The sequence below is a fragment of the Apteryx mantelli genome, chromosome 21 (genome assembly GCF_036417845.1).
Source record: "Apteryx mantelli isolate bAptMan1 chromosome 21, bAptMan1.hap1, whole genome shotgun sequence".
NCBI classification, from domain to species: domain Eukaryota; kingdom Metazoa; phylum Chordata; class Aves; order Apterygiformes; family Apterygidae; genus Apteryx; species Apteryx mantelli.
This window is the reverse complement of record NC_089998.1, coordinates 8,027,310-8,046,360: the sequence shown is the minus strand read 5'-3', so window position 1 is coordinate 8,046,360 and position 19,051 is coordinate 8,027,310. Positions and strand designations below refer to the sequence as shown.

The following is a 19,051-nucleotide window of genomic DNA, read 5'->3' as shown; positions in this document are numbered from 1 at the left end:
CACCTTGCACGTAAAATGAACATACGGGCAGGAACTCGCTGAGCAAATGAGCCCCTCCTTTAATTCCATTTGCTTACGCGGCTTATTTTCCCCCTGCATAATTATTTCTGGTGGAAAATTTAATTTTGTTCAATGGCAACAAAGTTTAACACTCCATAAGCTTTGTCTTTTGCAGCCCTCCATCTGGTAAGCTTTTTTTTTTTTCCTTCTTCTGTTAATTATTTTTAAACCAGCCCAGTAAATTGTGTGTGTTTAAGAGGCACTTCTCATTAAGATGAAATACTCTGATCTCACAGGATCATCTCTTTTTAAAGAGGTAATGATATATTACGATTTTTTCATCTGTTCCCCCCCCAGTGCACGCTCACACACCGGAGGAGATGCACACGTTACTGTAACGTGGATGCAGCTCGCACAGCTGATCAGAAAGAAAAAGGGGTCAGGAGAAGAGCTCTGAGAGGGCACAGCAGGGAACATTAAGAAATAAGTGGCAAATCATCCCAGGAAAGGGAAATATTTAATTTTTTTTTTTTTTTTTTTAAGTACAGATGGTGTGGAAATAAAAAAAGGCTGTAAGAAGACCAAGAGACTTGGGTGCCTATATATAGATGTACAGCTGTTTCCTTCAGGTGTTATAACTCAAAAACGTAGGATGATTAATTTTGAAAGTTGAAATGTATAGCAGATTCTGATTACATCTGAGTGTCTATAATTTAGCTACTTAGTAAAATTAACTTGACGTCTTTAGTGAGCTGTGAGGACAATAACGTGTGAAGAGACTGAAGTGCAAGTTTGACTGCATGCTCTTTCCTTACCTCCCCCCTTTTCAATTTGCAAAGTTTATTTTTAACTTTTTCATTTTTTCCAGCATCTTTCCTCTAATCTAGACAAATGAATTTGCTTCCCCCTGCTGCCAGCAAAGACGACAACATTTCATTTCTGAGCTTTCATTTCCCTTGATGGACTAGAGTTGCAAGTACTCAGCAGCCGTAATCTGGGACGGAGGCGCAGGACAGCTCAGGTGGGGACCGGAGGTTGGGGTTTCCAAGGCACCTAACATTTATCAGAGCACGAGACCCGTGGGAAGGCAGTGGGACCTCAGACTAAATCCATTTTCATACCGTTAAAGCCCATTTTTGTGAACCTCTGAAAAGCTGGCCATACAAGGGATCATGGAAAGAGGCACCCTAAAAGTACACTGCCTTCATGTTGTTTTTCTTTAATAAAAATTCATTTACATGCACAACAGTTGCAGGGAAAACTTGTAGGAGTATGGAAAGGACAGGCCATCCCGCTAATCAGTACACACCAGATTATCTGCGACTCGTGCTGCACCTAGGTATTGCGCTGGCGATCACCCCGAGCTGGGCGTGCAGATCTGCCCCCAGGGAGAAAGGAACAGCCCCAACCAGTTAGCATCAGCTTCAAACAGAGAAGCAAAGGGATTAAGAGCATCTTTGCAGTGTCCGGAGAATACTATATTTGAATATCAACAACCGTTTTGGAGATGTGCATAGAGGAGATGATAGTGGCTCTTACTATCTTTTGAAACCCAGGAACTGATTTGAACTAATCAAAGCTTCAGGGGGAAGAGGGGAGCTCCTAGGACTTGTCTTAGCCTCTGCATGGTGTGCACGGATTCAGCTGACTGTGCGTCACCGGACCTGTCAGAATGACTCGTGGCTCTCAGCCAGCTCAATGGGTGTACGAGCTATCTATCTCCCCAACCACATTTCAAGAAACATAAATTCCTCTTCTACGAGGGAGGCTACAAGGCAGGTTGGTTATTCTCTAGAGAGCGATAGCCAAGAAGCCGATACAACTGCAACCCCGGGCTGAGATTTCCCAGACCTGGTGCAAATCTTCTTGGATGACTAGTGTATGTTATCTTGTATAACGGGGACATCATCAACTTGAAAAATCATGTTTTGTGTGAAATTCATTTATTTCAAGAGTGCCATGATTGCGCCATAAAGTCTACCTTTGTATCCAATAACCGCTTTCAGTTATGGTAGTCTTAGGGTTAAATGAGCCTGTTTTCCCAGTTCACTTTGTGCCACTGACAGCCCATTGCATACAGTCAGGTCTGACTGCGCCAGCAGCCAAGATTGAAGGTAAAATTGAAAAGGCCAGAGGCAGGACGAGCGGAGCAGACAGGGAGCACAACTAAGCATTTTTTATAATAATGTTCTCTGGCCTGGCCAAAATATTCCTATTATGTATATCAGCATGGGACATAAAAACCCATAATAAAAAGATTTCCTTAAATTCAAGAAACATTTTTACGTGTTTTTAGCAGAAAAATGGATTGCAGAACTGTCTGTGTCCCTCAAAATGATCTCCTTCCTAGCTGTACGGATCTCAGCGGGGTCTAATATTTTGCCAATAGCAAAATACCTTTGGATCGTGACTTCTGGAAAGCAAGTTTCCAACACCTGCGCTGAGTCGTGACAAGCCCTTCTACCATACCTTGGAGATACTGCAGCGATGGGCCGGACTAACTGCAGTCACTCTCAGGAAACAAATGATCCACGCCAACCGTTGCGAACATTGCAATCACTTGGCTGCTTTGTTCAGCAAGTGCTCAAATTTCAGAAGTTTTGAACAAAATAACACAAACAGATTTGTGGTTGTTTTTAATTTTAATTAATTGCCTGATTCTAAGTACCATTTTCAGACCTAGCATCAAATCTAAGCTTCTAAGAGGGTAATAAGAAAGCTCAGCATCAGGTTGCTTCCAGAAAAAATCTTCCAGGTCTATGTTTAAAATGCTTTAAAATACTGAACATTTCTCACAGTGCTACAAAACAATGACAATTGGCAGAATTAAGTATTTTTTATAACTACATTCTTTGATTTCAGCAATATAGAAACAGTTGAGAGGTGGATCATGCTCTTGATTCTTTCATGACCTGTTTGACTATAACAAGAAAAGGTTTTCTAACAAACACAAGTACAAATATAAAATTTTAAATGAGCCAACTCTAAAAAAAATCTCAATTTTTCTTCAATACTTCCAGTACCTGTTTCTGTAATAAATATTAAAAACCATCTTTTACATTACAGAAAATGTTAAATAAGTTATTTACCAAAAGGGGTTTTTTTGTTTTTTGTTTGTTTTTTTTAGACAAAGGCTGACTCCAATAAAAGAGCTAAATGAACGTTTTTACATCAATAAATAGTAAGGCACGAAGAAGCAAACAACAGGACCAGTCTTTATTAACGGACCTTTCTCCTTCAGAGAATCCTTTTTTTGTTGGTATAGGAAGCTGCTTTTTGATTCTCAGCTGGTTGAACCTGGTTAGAAAAGCAATAATTATTACTATTTTGCAGTACTTCAAATGCACACAATTTGTTCCTAGTGCTGGGCCATAATCCTGCAAAAGGATCTGCAAATATGAACTGCTATGTTCAGCAGATCTTCAAATTAAAGTGATAATGTTTCTGTAAGCATAAAGACCTTTTTATGTCATCAACTTATAACTCAGGGAGGGATGAGACAAGAGTATAGCAGGTGCTTAAGGAAGAGTTTTGAGAAGGCACTGCTGACAAAGATAATGAAGGAAAGATTCACCGAAAATTTAAGGGGGAGCCGGGAAACGTACAATCATTCAGGGTGGAATGGTGCGAGGAGAAGGATGGGATTTAGGAGACAAGAAGTTTAGTACATCCTTCAGGAAGTAAAGTCTGAACCCTCTGGGAGAGATCAAATCTGAACAGTGAATCCTTAAACACTCAAACTAATTTAATACACTGCATTAGCAAATAGCTGTTTACAGAAGCTTTGCCTATTGGGTCTATGTTTAAAAAAGCAGCACCGGTTATTAACACATACAGAAGCTTTAAATAAGGATTCTTTTCGCAAGCTTAGTCAGTAGACAGTTTATTGGACCGTGACCTGCTGAAAATAAACTACTAGAAGAAGACGACAGACATATGAATATTAAACTAGGAAAGCATCAGAAAAGTTACTTGGTTACTTAGCTAGTTACCTGTTCAGTCATAAAACTCTAATTTAAACGTCAAATATTATGGAATATTTATCAAGCTAAACTGCTATCACCTAGACTTGATCATAACATCATGCCTCAGTAGCAATCCCAAAGCAAATAGACTAACTCTAATGAATATATGCCACCAGCTTTAAATGCAAGCAGAAATTTTACTTACTTCCAGGTTTCCTCTAGCCTTCTTCAAGACATCATGAGTTAAAACCACTGGAAAGAAAGAGCAGATTAAACGGAATACTGCACAGTTTTTCTATAAACTTCTCTGTATTGCAGTCTTATGACCAAATATTAAATAACATATGCACTTTTTAAAGTGTTTCTCCCATAACAAGAACTATATATGTGAAAGTACGCATATCTCACCTCTACACTTAACATCACAGATGTGCACAGCCCCATGTGATACTGATGACCTGGATCCTTTGATCCAAGGTTATCAAAGGGAGACTTTCTGTCCATTTTAAGGAGAGATTGCGAATGATCTAACTACAATTTGATGTATTAGGTAGATTATTGACGGCAGGGGAGGAAGAGGGAAATGGTGGGATGGAGAGATTTAGGAAAAGGATGGGATGGGAAGATGAGGACAGATGGCAAAACAAGTCAGCCAGCTCCTCCAGCAGTTCAAGGACAAAGCAACCTATATATGCTTAGAGGAAAGCAGGAGTGGCTTGCTCTGAAGAGTTCCAAGTTTTCTTTATTCATGCAGCTAGTTAGCCTCTGTGGGGAGAGAAAGAGACCTGTGAATGGAGGAGGGATGCTTCTAAACAAAACTGATATTTAGAAATGTCAGGTTAAATATGTGATTCTCTAATCTGTGTCAGCTCCATAACCGCTGAAAAATACCATTCACAAGTACCAATTTAATATTCCAGTCTCAAAAATAAACAATTTAGCCACAATAAAGATTTTTCATTACAATAATAAGAACCCAACAACTCCAAGGGTATAGCTGTCATGAGATAATTATACCCTTGGCAGATTACTGCAATTTGGCACTGCATTGTTACATGTTCAGAGGTTCAGATGAGGTTTATAAGCAATGAGTTCTCTCTCCCGAAGAAAGCATACGGAAAACTCAGAGCCACAAGAATGTTCCAGTCTCTGCCTCTAAACAAATTTAGGAATGCTCAAGTAAATAACAGTGGGAGCCTGATTGTACTCCGTGGAGCTGCCCAGCTAACAGGAGGTTTGGAGAACGAAGGCAGGCAAGGTCACCTCCTGGGATGCCTGTGGTTTCTTACTAGCAAAAGGAGAAAGAAAGAAGGAAAAAGAAGTGTATGCATCGTAATAAAATTCAGCAGCTTCCTATGATTCACCAGTTTTGTTGTACACTTGGTCAGGAATTTGTGTACAGATGCAATTTAGAAACATTTCTGAAATTGGTCTTTAAGGCAAAGGTAACTTGACATCCATAATTCCCATAATCAATGAAACTTAAAGAAAATTGTAGCTAGGTCTTTCTGGGTAGCAGAGTGCTCTCTGCTCATAAAGATCTCTGCTAGTAAATTCATTTCACCTGGCAAACTAGATATTTCTAAATCAAAAATATCAAATTCAGTACACGAAGAGAATTCAGAGTATGTGACGCTAATAGTGAAGCTGCTACTAGCCAGGTAGTACTTTGCATTAAGAAGACTTCAGAAAAGGCAGGCTTCATTTTATTAGGACCTAATTACAAAGAGGTTGAATGGGCTGAAAAAGAGTGAGCAAAGTAAGAGGGAGATGTCCTGTTTTTGAAAGTGTGGGGGAGAGAGGGTGGGGTAGTGGTGTGGGGATAAGATATTGGCCATTACGCCAAAATCTCTACCTATTTATGCTCTGCACAGCCTTACGGAAATTACCCAGCAAGTCTCCAAGAGATGTCACTGGAACATAAGAACTAACCAAACTAAATCAGTAAATCTATCCCAGGGATATTATTTGGGCAGACATATTAAAATAGCTTTGATTTTGATATGATAACTCCAAACTGAGCTATTTAACATTAAAACCTGAACAAAATATAACTTTGTATTTAATAAAAGTAACTTTTATGTCACTTGATACAACACCTCTGAAAGAAGTGACCAAAACCAGCCAATAAATACTAAGTCAACAATCTTCAGGCAGAAGATACATGTAACATATATATAAAAATTGTAAGCTATGGAACAAGATAACATTAATAGCTCTATGTTTCATTTAAATGACTTGAGTAACTTATAGTATTATGGCCATTTTCTTTAATTTGTATGTTGTATAACACCTTACATTCCAAATTAATTACTCATGAGAACATGAATGCTATGCTTGCATAGACCAATGAGTCATTCAGTCCTATCTCTAAGAGAAGTTAATGATAGATTTTTTAAGAAGAAAAAGAAATCCACCTCTAGCAGTACACATATTGCCACAGCAATTGGGAAGGCAGAGGAAAGGTGTAGCTCCATTCAAATCTCTGCTGATGAACAGATCAAACTCTACAGCAGAAGCCTTCTATCTCAAGATTTTCATGTGTCTAGCACAACTAGAATATAGCCCACGTCACGCTTGTTTTCCTGTTTCCATATAATCTTTCAGATATGGCTGTTAAGAGTAAAACATCACGTCACAGCCTACAGTCATTTCCTTGCTTCTGATTTTAGCTAGGTAGCCATGAAGTACAAAATAATAAAATAAAAACCAGGAATGCAGCAATCACTAACATTGATCAATGATGACTTTCTCCATGTTTTCCTTCAGCTGGTTTGTGGAATGCAAACGTTTCACTGTGCTATGCAACTTCTTCTCTTGCTCAGACAGTTTCTTACGCAACCTAAATATTTCTGCTTTCATTCCTTCATCCTAAATTGAAAGAAGAAAATATTATATCAGAATTATTATAAAAACTACATTGTACATGGTTAATTGCTATATACTTTTGTACAAGAGCCCTCAAACTTCTACAGGGTACGGACAGCTCCTTAAAGGAGTGCCACATCACTCACTGCCTGTCCTCCAGCTTCACTTCCTCCTGCCATCTGCCACGAGGCAACCATCGTTTACAGAGAAAAGTGTTATAATGAATGAACTGATGTATTCTTAGCTGACTTTTATCACAATTAATTGTTATGATATTCTGAGAAAAGACTTAACACCAGTGTTTATTTTTGCTTTTAATCTTCCATTCCTTTCATTTCTTTTGCTTTCAGCTAGAAAACATAATGAAGGCCAGTGCTGTGGGACCAGCAAGTATCCCGTATGCCAGGTTCAAAACTTCCAGCTTCCTTCTCTAAGGCGCCTTTAACAGTGGATGCTAACTTAATCAAAGGGCTGAAAGGCATCTTACAAGTGACAGGAACAGTTTTATTGCAAAATTACTTGATAGCATCATTATTTAAGGTTCAGTTTTCACCACCACTTCCATCCAAGTTATGGTCAGTAGCTTGTGGAAAAGGACTACTAGTAGCCCTGACATAGTCTGCCAGTATTGCTGATCTGATCCTCATGCAAATTTAAACTTGTACATTTTTCTTGCTGTTGTGCCACTTGTTAAATAATAATGTCTTCTGGAATTCTCCCCTAGCATTTAGCTCTTCAGAAGAACTGATTACTCACAACTGCTGTGGGGCTGAACAGACGGCAGTGAATACTCAGTATCTTTTAGAATCAAACTTCAAGAGACATTCTTTCATAAACTGCATTTAAGACATCAGAAGCAATCAAATGTCCTTAAGATCTCAGCACATTGGGTAAGAAACTCTAGAAAAGATGCTATTAGCTTCTGATTAGGTTTGGTCTTGGAAACTGAGATCTCCAGCACTGGGTCAGATTTTCAGGGGTGACCGATCCAGATCAAGGTTTAGATCAGTAAGAATTAGATGCATCAGAGATATACTGAATCATATTTGTGCATCTGCGTGTTATGTTCAGATACTGCAATCCAGGCCAGCATATAGCTGTCTATATAAATTTTATATATATAAGGGTAGAAATGGAAGTGTACACACTTCTCAAGACATCCGAAATATGGAATTGAAATATGAGTGATCTGTATTAAACAGTACAGTTTATTCTTACTACTTTTGTGATTTTACACATTTAAGACCACTAGAAAATATTAACAAAAAATGTTATTAAAATGATATATTAAATGTTTGCTTTCCTAAACCTTTATTTTTTCAGCAATGTCCTGCTTCCCTGAAGAAATACACACAAAAACCTCAGGGAAAACATTTCAGATTTATTTTAAAGCCAGAGTTTGAAACAGTTTCATTGTTGAGTGGTAGTATTATGACAGTATAGATAATTCATTCCTCATTCGGTTTACTTTCATTCATTTGCATAGTGCAATCCTTTTTAGTTAAAATGTTATAAAACTTGTCTTGAGTTTTTGTCGCACTTTTAAAAAAACTTGCTATTTTACAGCTTACACATCAAAAACATAAAAGTAAAATGTAACTCAGATTATATCAAAGTTGCTGAAGTTTCTGTTGTCACCGGCATGTACATAATCAAATTGAGTTTGGTTTTTTTATAACAAGGGAGACCAACCCTTTTTTTGTTAAAATTGAATGGTTGCCACCTGCCTATGTCTTTTGACTATCACAAACCAGGCGTTACAGACTGCATCTTTACTATGAAGTCTGTTGTGAATAACCCCCCCAGCACACACTATGATCAGGACAGAAAACCAGCATGTGTTTGGCCTTAGTCCTCAGGGACTAGAGCTACCTAAATCTGGGTATCCTGGGTTCACGATCTTCAAAAGATTTCCCCAAGTGCCATGTTCCTAACTCACGCACCTTCCTCGACACGTTACAACAGTTCAAAAAACCCAAACAAAATAAAACGTAATAGTACCTGAGCGCCGTGAATAGTATTGTGTGCAGCTTTCAGTGGAAGGGAAACTCTCCAGAGAAGTTTCAATAAACGCGCAGCCTCTTCTAAAATCTGCTGTACTGTGTGAACATTTGCAGAAAAGCTATGCAGTGATGCCTGGTCTGGAACCTATATTGTAGGATTACAGATATGTTATATTTTGCCTTTAAAATATTATGAAATTGTCATCTTAATTAATAGTGTAAATCCAGTTAGTAAGATTTCATATTTAAGATGATGTACACAGCTAGTGGATGCCACAAAAAAACTAATTTATTAGTTTAAAAAGACTGTTGAATTATACATTATGTGAAAATTTGAGGGAGGAATAAGATTTATCCTAATCAATAACCATGATTAATAATAGGTTACATTTACTAGATTTGCTATGGAAATAGTTGGCAACTCTCTTCTTTCTCCATTTGCATTTTGTGTCATGGTATTTGAAAGTCAAATGACTACAGACATCAATTTAAGCAATATAGATGTTTCTTCCTTAGCAGACCCTTTAAACTGTTCCATTTAATGCTAAAATAACTATCAGGACACACATAAAATGTTTTCCTCTGCTGACAGATGAGAAAACCAAATTGAAGAAATTGCATAAATGTGAAATAAAAGAGAAAAAGGAGGGAAAGAATGCAAGGGGAGCAAATAAATTACAAATGCAATTTTGATAGAGAAGGGGGAGGGTAGTGAAAGAAAAGCATTCACGCTTCCTGCCCCCATCCAACATATCATCTGAATACTTATTTCGCATTCTTATCTAACCAGAATCCTCCTGTCACGTAAAACATCCCATTTGCTAAGTAATCTAAAACTTCAGTGATGCAAAAGCTTCGTAGGAAACCGCAAATTGTAAAACTTACTGCTTTTATCTTTACACCAACAAAAAAAAAAGTTAAAATCTTACAGGGAGATGACTTTTTCAGGCATTATTAGTATTTTAACTAGGTCATTTGAATACGATACTTCAGAGAGTCTTAACTGTCATCCAGACGTCGTTTTACTGTGTGAGTACATGTGATACCACAAAAAGAATTTCAGAATAGTTGTAAACTGCATCTTCAATAGCTTTACTAATTATAACAATGAAAGGGAAACAGTGAAAATTTAACCATGCAGTTATCACCTTCTGGTTTTTAAAGACTCACGGGCACGGTTTTTACAATATTTATATGATCATAAAATTGTAAGGGTGAAAGGGACCTTAGTCGCCTAGTTCACCTTCCTGCTCCAAGGCAGGAAAACTCTATATGCAGTTTTTCAAAAACATTAATGTAACCTTTTCTTAAAAGAGTGTCTCCAGTGGTAGTTATTCAACAGTGTCCCTGAGCAGTCCCCATTCCAGCATTTCACTGTTTTTACCACTGACATATTTTTCAAATGTCTGATCTCAGCCTTCCCTGTTGCAATATAAGTTTCTTAGTTCGTTATTATCTGCCATAGACATGCACAAATCATTCCTTCCCTTTTGCTGAAGCTTGTAGTTAGATTTGTCTTATTCCATCCAACCCAAATACATTGCCAGGCCACTTACTGTATTCGGGAATTAACAGTAATAAGTAATAAAAGAATAGCATAAATGAATGTTATTTTTTCCTCTTCATTTTACAGGAAAAAATAAGTATCTGTTATATACTTCCTTTCGTATATTAGTCAATACGAGGCAAACATTTAATTGCTTTAAGAATTATTAGGTTTAAGACTATAGCAGGAACAACATGACTTGATATTACTGTGTCACGTGTGATGCAGAAAGGAGCATACACTACGTCTAAAAGACAAGATTTGATCATTAATAAGGTATTCAAATTGCCAGACTAGCTAAGATACTGCTAAAGTATTCAACCAATACCAGGAGGTAGAAAAATATGATACAGCCCTCATTACATCATACACGTACATCAATCATTAATGTACAGTTATTACACGGTGTTGCTAGAGGGCAGAATATAGGTAAGTGGGGTACTTATCAGCTGCATATTTTCAGCTGCATATTAGCTTTCCTCTAATTGTCTCGTATTTCCCAGGCTTATCCAAAACCTTCATTATAACAAGATTGCCTTAATTATTTTTATCCTTAGGTTACTGATACACACCCTCAGTTTAAACCCCTTCTAAGCATTTTAGAGGTTTATCTGTTTGGGGGGAGTGGGGGGTTAATCATTTTCAGTGTAACAACTACCGGTTTCCATAGTAAAAGCAAGTTGTTCCACCTTATTTTAAGTTGCAAGTGAGATTGCTTATTAAAGGACCAGAATGAACCGATCTACCCATAGCTTCATTAGCCCAAAACTACAAATAGGTGCCTGCATCTAGATGAGACTTGGACTGTCAAGGTTGAAGTGCCCTGACAGTTATTCAGAGAAGCCTGCTGCACCATTTGCCCGGTTCTTTGTGTAATCTATACACCTTGCATCTCTAGGCAAAATTCACCATCCTCTAACAGCTTTCGCTGTTTACCTTTGTTCCAGGCTCCTGCAGTTTCATACCAGTGACCTCTCTTAAAGAAATCTCCATTTCTGCTAAAACCTGCTGCCCTTCTGAAATCTGTTTCCGCAGAGCATTATAATCCTCAATCAAGCCAAGAACGTGGCGTCCATTTTTGTCTGCCCACATACGATGTCCAGGCACAAGACGAGGGATACACGCGGTACTAGAAGACGATGTGCTACTGCAGTGTGAAGTGCTGTCTAAGTCATCTTTAGATGCTAAGTGTGTGCCTAGGACAGAAAAAAAGTTGTTTTAACTTTTTCTAACCTTACATGAAGAGCAGATCAACACTAGACTTCTCTCAAACAGAAAGTCTGGGATAAAGAAGATATGCATGTTTAAGAGGCTTTTGGATGTACTTGTTTTTGCTAGTGACACGCACTGTCCACCAATATTTCTGCGAGCAGCAGGGCATCTGCAAAGATTTTCTATACATCAAAATGGGAAAGAGAAGAGTATCAGCAGAAGTGAACTTAAAGAATTAAAAAAAAAAAAAAAAAATCTTCCAAGCCCTGCTTCTGTTCCTTTTTTTTTGCTGATGTTACACTTGGGGTCAGGAAGCAGGGAGACACAGCTGGTTTTCTAGTACTGAGGGCATGTATCTGGCAGCATTTACTTACATTTATGTTTTCAGCATCTATCCAAAGCCCTAGATTTCTCTCAAAATCAGATTGTACTCAGAAAATCTAAAATACACCCTGAATGAAGATGATATAATCAACAAATATAAGCTTCCCATTAAGTCTCGACAAAAAGTATGACATTCTCCTCAGCTATACCATCCGTAAGACCGTAACTATAACCTCTCTCTTCGTCACTGTATCTATATCCTCTGCACCTTCCAAATTCCCAAAATACCTGTGAGAAAAAACACAGGGTAGGAAAAGTATCACAGTACATCTAGAAAGCTAACAAATTTGACTGTGGTGTTCCAAGGAGTCTTCCTGGTCCGTATCAAACCAAGCTATCAAACCTGTATCTCAATTTTCTCAAGGAAATAACTAGCTTCTCCAGCTCTTAACTACTTAACTTGATGTAGGTCAAGAGCAACATCTAGGACTCTATCTAGAAACTTATCAGGAACAAATGCAATTTGGGGATATTGGTGGTATATATTCCTTGCCTGATAGTCACTCCATATCTACTTGATCATGACTGGCCCTAAAGAAACACCTCCATATGAAGCACATGATTGTAGTTTAGTGTTCAAGTAGTAAGGGCACAGAGAATGATAGCAATCTTTACAATTTATCTGCCACGGTCAGCATCTCCCTTACTCGTACAGAGTGGCATGGAGTAGGTTCATTATATTTTTCACCTGAAGTATGATTCTGATCAGGCATGGTGGACCCTCCAGAGAAGTAAGGTGGTAAGAAACCCTGCTGTGTCTCATGAGCTCTCACACTGCTCCTCTGATTAGTGCAGCTTGCTCCGAGTGGTGCATTTGCTTAGATAGGCATATGTGGGCAAAGTGTACGGACACAAAAAGCTCCACTATTATTCCTTCACATAACATGACGTATACCTGTGCAGGCAGGAGGGCTGGCTTTATGCTCTAAGTACAGGAAGCTGTTACTATGCAGGGTACATTAGCTGCAAGGAAGAACATTTTTCTGCCCTTTGTATCCCATACACATCTATACTGGGGCCACAGTCTAACCCTGAGTGTAAACATCACATTTTCCCCGATTTGCTAAAATGATACCGCTTAACAGTGATTGAAATAAAGATAAAATATTCCTCAAGGGCATTGAGGGGACAACTGATTTATACAGAGACCATCTTGTGCACTTATTGATCATTCCTGAGTAATACATAGTCACCCCTAACAAATGCTGTAGAGCTGTGCATTAAAAAGAAGAATCCCCAGGTAAGCAAAATTTATGGCAATTTAATGTAGGCATCCTTCCATCCCAGATACTGTCTGCAAATGCCTTTCTTGAATGAAAAGCACCTGATAGTTGGAGACTATAACACAGCACAGTGTGCATTTCACCTCCAGATGCACTAATAGCTCTAACAGGAAAGCAATTTGAGAGGCTGATAGACAGCTCCCGAATCGCGCAGTTGATGTTGTATGAGGCTTTAAGAGAAAAGAAGCATCTTTAAAGAACAAGGCATAGGCTCAACAGTATAATAAAAGCATGTATGGCACAGTACCATTCATTCCTGCATAATGCTGAGATTCTTGTTTGAAAAGGTAGTTGATATTTGCAGCTGACATTGAGCCCACTTCCTCTCTGTTTTCTTTTGAAAGCTGTTCCTCTAATTTCTCATGCAAAGTCTTGTTTGTCTCTATGCTTCTTTCAAGCTGTATTCGCAAACTCTGTATTTCAGTCAATAGTTCATGTAAGTCAAGTGGATTATTTTGATCTTTTCGAAATTCTTCTGATGCATCATGTCTGGGATCTGAAAAAATTTTAACAGAAACACTTAACATCTTTAACAATTAAAATAATATTAGCCATTATCGGAATGCTGAGCAAGTAAATTATAGGCAGTTTTATCCTCAATATTAAGAATTAACTACAAACAGTATTGAGATAATGGTTTGACAAAAAAGCAAGCCTTAATTGCTTCTACCCTCAAAAGACTTAAAAAGCTGAAAATTATTTTCACTTTGTCCATAAAAGCTAGTAAGTCTCATGCCAAAAGCAAAATTGTAATAATAAGAGAATGAAGAGGATTTACAAAATTTGAAGTGCATTAATACATGGTCTGGGGAAAGAAAAAGGAACAGGTAATCTTGGAGTGAGGAGGAGGGATTGAGTACATCTGGGAGTTTAATTTTATACACTGAAGGAAAAAGAGAACAGTGATCACTTGGCAACCAGAGGAACCAATCTGCTCAGAAAAGCAAGAGCTGTGTTCATCTTTTCATAGAAGGGAGTCAGTACAGAAACAATTGCATGTATTCTTTCACGCTGAAATCAAACTGTTCTCCAGAGAGCAGGAAGAGGCTCACAACAGCAGAGGACGGTGCTGCTACTCTCTAATTATGTTATGAGTTCCACAAGGAAACTTGCTTCTATCCCTGAGACAGCTTTGGCTTAAAGCCCTATGCCAACAAGTAGGAAGAAAAATTAGCTTCTACATGAACTCCTAATTGGAAATTTGCTGGATCCTATAGAAAGCATGCAGTAAAGACCATCTTTCTGGTCTGGTAAAGATGACACTTCTACCTAACCATAACACCAACTATGCGGTGGTGTAACTTCCTTAAAGGGGTAGGAAGAGTAGGAAGAACTCATATAAGTCTCATTTCTACCCCTCACCTTTAGTGAGGAAAACCACATGGGAAATGATTAAATGTCTCATTTAGAAAGCAGTGCCAGCACTTCTCTCCAGCCCTAAAGAGAAGACACTACTCCCATATTCAGTCTTAAGAGAAAGCACAAGCTAGCTGAGTAAGCACCAGCTGTGGGAATGGAACAGCATGTGTTTAGATGACAAGTAAATACTCAGTATCCCCATGAAGCTTATTCAACCTGAGCCACTGCCTCTTCAATACTGGCAGTTAGCTTAGCTAACAAGATAAAAGAAACGTTGGTGTGCCTACTCAGAACATAATTGCACAGCTCAACCTCACAGCTATACTCTTACGTAAAAAATAGCATTCTGTCCTCAACTTGTCACTTATACTTTCTCTAGCAGATATAGGTAGAAGCAAAGAAATACTGACCCAGCCTACTGTCCTTTGACAAGATCATATTCAGAGAGGGAAGGGTTGCAAGGGCCAAGAACTGTATAGAAACAATCATGCATTTATACCTGTCTTCCTTCTCCTTGCTTCTTCCAACTTTTCATAGACCTTGAGCTCAATTCGGAGTGACTGCAGTAATTTGTCATTCTCAGAGAGCTGATGTTGCTTTACATTCGCTTCTGTTTGCAACCTGTAATGTTCCAATGAACCACTAAGTTAAAAGTTAAATTCTTCTTATTCTTCATTTCAAAATCTAAAATCCATTCCCCTTTCTTCCATAATTTTTCCTTTGCCTTTTGAATATAGCTATGCACCTCATTAATGTTAATGGCCATGGCTAAGCACATGCATGTCACACTGACAATTTTCTTCTCTAAATGAATGTCTAAATGCGGACCAAATCAATACCTGTTTAATTCATTACGACTGCTGTAAATCTCATGCGTCAGATATCTGGTTTCATCCTCCTTTTTGCCAATTTGTTTTTGCAGTCTTTCATTTTCTTTCTTGATGCATTCATAATCCTTGTGAAGATGCTCAATGACTGCATTCTTCTTAGAAAGGGATTCTCTTAACTTTTCATTTTCCTTTTGCTTATCTGCAACAAGAATAAATACAAGGTATTTGCAATGCCCACAACACACTGAAGCCATGCTTTTAAACAAAATCAGCTTTCTTAGAGATGGACAAAGTAACAGCTGCTCTTGTGAGCACAGGATTTCAGTATTTTGATTTTTTAATTATTTTTGGTAGATGCATTTTCTGTAACAGTACAACATTCAACCCCCAGGACTTCCAAAGGATTCAATAAACAAGCTCAATAAAAACCTGTGTACAACCTGATAAGGCAAATGCCCCCAACACCTCTTGAAATTGTTCAGAAGGACAGCATTCAAAAACTTGTGGCAGCATGTTCCCAAAGAGGTACATGAATTTTGCCTAGCCTCACCAAATAACAAATTCGACTTCTTTTTAGGAAGGAAAGAGCTGACTGGGGTTTTTCCCATCTCTTTGTCCCATAGCAACCCCTCCATCCTCTCCTTCCTTACCTGCTAACTCTGTCATACCAGTCCTTCTTTCCTTAGAAAAAGAGATTCCCCCAAACTGATTCAGTGGCAAAGAACTGTTGATAGGGACAACTGATGATATTGAGATATCTACTACCAGAGAGGCTTAAGGGACAAATAACCAAGTTTGTGACCCTAGGTTTAACACTGGAAAAGGAGGCGGCAACCTTGGCAAAGAAACAACAGAGAGGAATTGTTCCATTTCCTGACAGCTAGAAATTCACTCATCTTCAGCAGACTCGTCAAAAGTGTATGAACGTGGTAATTCCCATGTGCTATTAAACATGTGCATCCCCAGCCTTTCACTACTGAAGAGGTCAAAGCTAAGACCAGACAGAAAGCACTTGAGACTAAAGCAAGCAGGAGATACTTAAGAGGCTTTTCTTTCTCCAGTGGGTCCAGGAAAAAAAAAAAGGAAAAGAAGCCCACAAACTCCAGAGACACTGGCATTATTTTAAAACACAAGGGCAAGAATGCTTTATTCATCATGGTTCTTACACAAAGAAACCCTGATATTATCATATCATACATATCATATTGTCAAACATGAAAACAAACAAAAGCATTAACATCTTGTATTAATAAAAAAGTAGAACTTGAACAAACTGTTAAGCACCAAGAAGTGCTAAACAGATGAGAAAATGCATGACTCGAAGAAGCACAAGTACTTTTATGCAAATTGACTCTACATTGCCCTGAAAATATAGATACTTATAATCTAATTTTAGCTTAAGCTGCCTTTAAGAACTGCTAGTTGCTGGTTTTCTTGGGGGAAAAGAATAGGATAGACTTGTAATGATCTCTCTTCACAGTTGTGAAGATAAGGAAAGTTTAATGTTAATCTAAGAGATTACAAATACTTCTGAATTGTTTCCCTCAGTTCTGTTCTCTTGTAAAGTGCTTCCAAAAAGAAGATACTTAATCTGTCCAGTCAACCCTCTGCAGCAGACTCCTGAGCCTAGGAGTAATTAGTTTGTTTCCCTTTGCAATTCTTCTGTATTGAATGGTTGCATTAACAAAAATAATTCTAGTCTATTTTCCATGTCTTTTTTTTTTTTTTTTAAAGGACTTCAGGACAGAGGCATGGGGAAAAAGAAGCAGGAAAACAGTACTAAAAAGCACAGAGAGAAGGAAAAAAAGAACATATAAAGAGAAAGCAATGCAAAAAGAATGAAGAAATGAAAGCACATATAAAATTGAAAATGCTATGAATAAACAGAAAGAAGGAACATTGCTCCATCTTCTTCACTGTTAAACCCGTTTGAATGCTTTGAGTATGGAATTTCAGACGTGGGAAGAATAGGGAGGCCAATTTAATAAATGGACTCTAAATACATCACTGTTTGCTAATTTGGAATGAGTTGCAGTCTACTCTTGTAAAGCATAGTTTTACATTTTACCTCTGGATCCTTTTGCTAGCATTGCATTCAGAACTTGATTTTGCTTCCTCAGGAAATGAATTTCAGAAGTCAGGGAATTATGTTGCTCTGAGCCATGGATAAAAATGTTTGCTGAACCTATAAATATATACATAAAAATGATTTATGAGTCATCTCTAGGTCATTAAATATTAAACTTTCCAGACAAGAACAATTTAAAAAATTAAAGAAAAAACATGCTATGGAAGATATTTATCCCCTATATATTTTGAAGGTTATCACCACAAACTGAGAGGCAATTCAGGTTAATGCCAAGTGACTCAAAGCTCTGCATCAAAATACCTCCCATCACTGGTCAATCATTAAAAAATTGCAAAATCACCCCTAGTAGTTTTTACCTATCAGGCAAAAATGCAACAGGACAAAATGCAGGAGTATTTTCTAACACTGCTGTTCTTTTAAAATGATGTAAACTGTACAAAGGCCTACGGTATTCCATAAAATTCTTATTTCAGTATTCTGCTGTTCATACTCTGTTGTATTTAATGCTACCATTATAGAGGATAGCTAGATGATACAAACTAATCCACAGTGGGTAATGTAGGAATTAAAGGTAGTAAATCTGAGAACACATTTGCTACCATGCCAGTCTAGAACATAAAGCTGGAATCACGGTAGTTGCCTCTGATTACCAACTGAGAACACATTTATGATCGCAGGGATGGAGGCTCATCAGTCTTAAATTTAGGTAACTAGGGCTTCTATCAATAGTCAATGGGAGAAACAGGCACGTCCAGAGAGTGACCCATCTGATGTAACCTCTGCACGCCTCTCTGCGGATGAGTTGCGCTGTCCTCTGAAGAGGCATGCTCCTCTCCAGTGCCACCAAGAGGAGCTCTGGGGAACCAGCACAGGTTTAGATGTCTGACTTCTTGAAATTTAAGGCGGATAAATCCTATTCTGAGGATCTTGTGGCACTAGTCACATGAATTTAACTGCTAAATTGAGTGTCCAGCTGGTCAAATTCCAGTCTGGGTATTGTATTTACGCTGTTCATCCCACAGCAATGTGTAATGTCACAGTGCATTCTGGAAACTGCCTTATTCCACTCTCAAGGTAGCTGCCTCTGAAATGCAAGTGCAGTAATTGTTATTGCCCCTTATAACCTATTTGTAGTCAGTAAAACACTTCAGGACCCACAGGAATTAACATTACTATTAAAAGTATTTTTCAGTTGATTGGTTGTCCCAGTACCTGCTATGCTTTAAAGCTTCAGATAACTATAAGTGTGTCAACTATTTGGTTGATAGAGAAATAACTGGTTGGCAAAAAATTAGCTGAATATATGAGGAGGATGCCTTTCAGCTCTGGCAGTTCAGCTCAATTTGATGTGCTGCACTTCCTCTGAGTAATCTCATTTTATTGTAATCCCAATTGAGGCTTTTACTCACTACCTAACTGGGATGTAGTGTGCCATGATACGCACCTCTTGTCGTTACTGAAAGACTCAAAGGCTCTAGAAGTCTGGCACTAATGGCATTTTACTATCTATAT

General features: G+C 38.1%; 1 protein-coding gene across 2 annotated transcripts in view; it reads right to left on the bottom strand.

Moving 5' to 3' along the window:
• Nucleotides 1-2,946: 2,946 nt before the first annotated feature.
• Nucleotides 2,947-19,051, bottom strand: part of CDK5RAP2 (CDK5 regulatory subunit associated protein 2) — an 83,251-nt gene continuing 67,146 nt past the window's right edge. The window contains exons 30-38 of one of the 2 annotated variants that reach the window (XM_067309300.1): nucleotides 17,519-17,635; nucleotides 15,460-15,649; nucleotides 15,120-15,241; nucleotides 13,509-13,757; nucleotides 11,319-11,578; nucleotides 8,835-8,981; nucleotides 6,698-6,836; nucleotides 4,171-4,217; nucleotides 2,947-3,297 (exon numbers count right to left, since the gene is read on the bottom strand). In XM_067309300.1, coding sequence (XP_067165401.1) covers nucleotides 3,238-3,297; nucleotides 4,171-4,217; nucleotides 6,698-6,836; nucleotides 8,835-8,981; nucleotides 11,319-11,578; nucleotides 13,509-13,757; nucleotides 15,120-15,241; nucleotides 15,460-15,649; nucleotides 17,519-17,635 — 1,331 coding nt within the window. In that variant the 3' untranslated portion in view covers nucleotides 2,947-3,237. Of the gene's footprint in view, nucleotides 3,298-4,170; nucleotides 4,218-6,697; nucleotides 6,837-8,834; nucleotides 8,982-11,318; nucleotides 11,579-13,508; nucleotides 13,758-15,119; nucleotides 15,242-15,459; nucleotides 15,650-17,518; nucleotides 17,636-19,051 lie in introns of those variants that run through there. The other variant, XM_067309301.1, reaches the window with a different exon arrangement.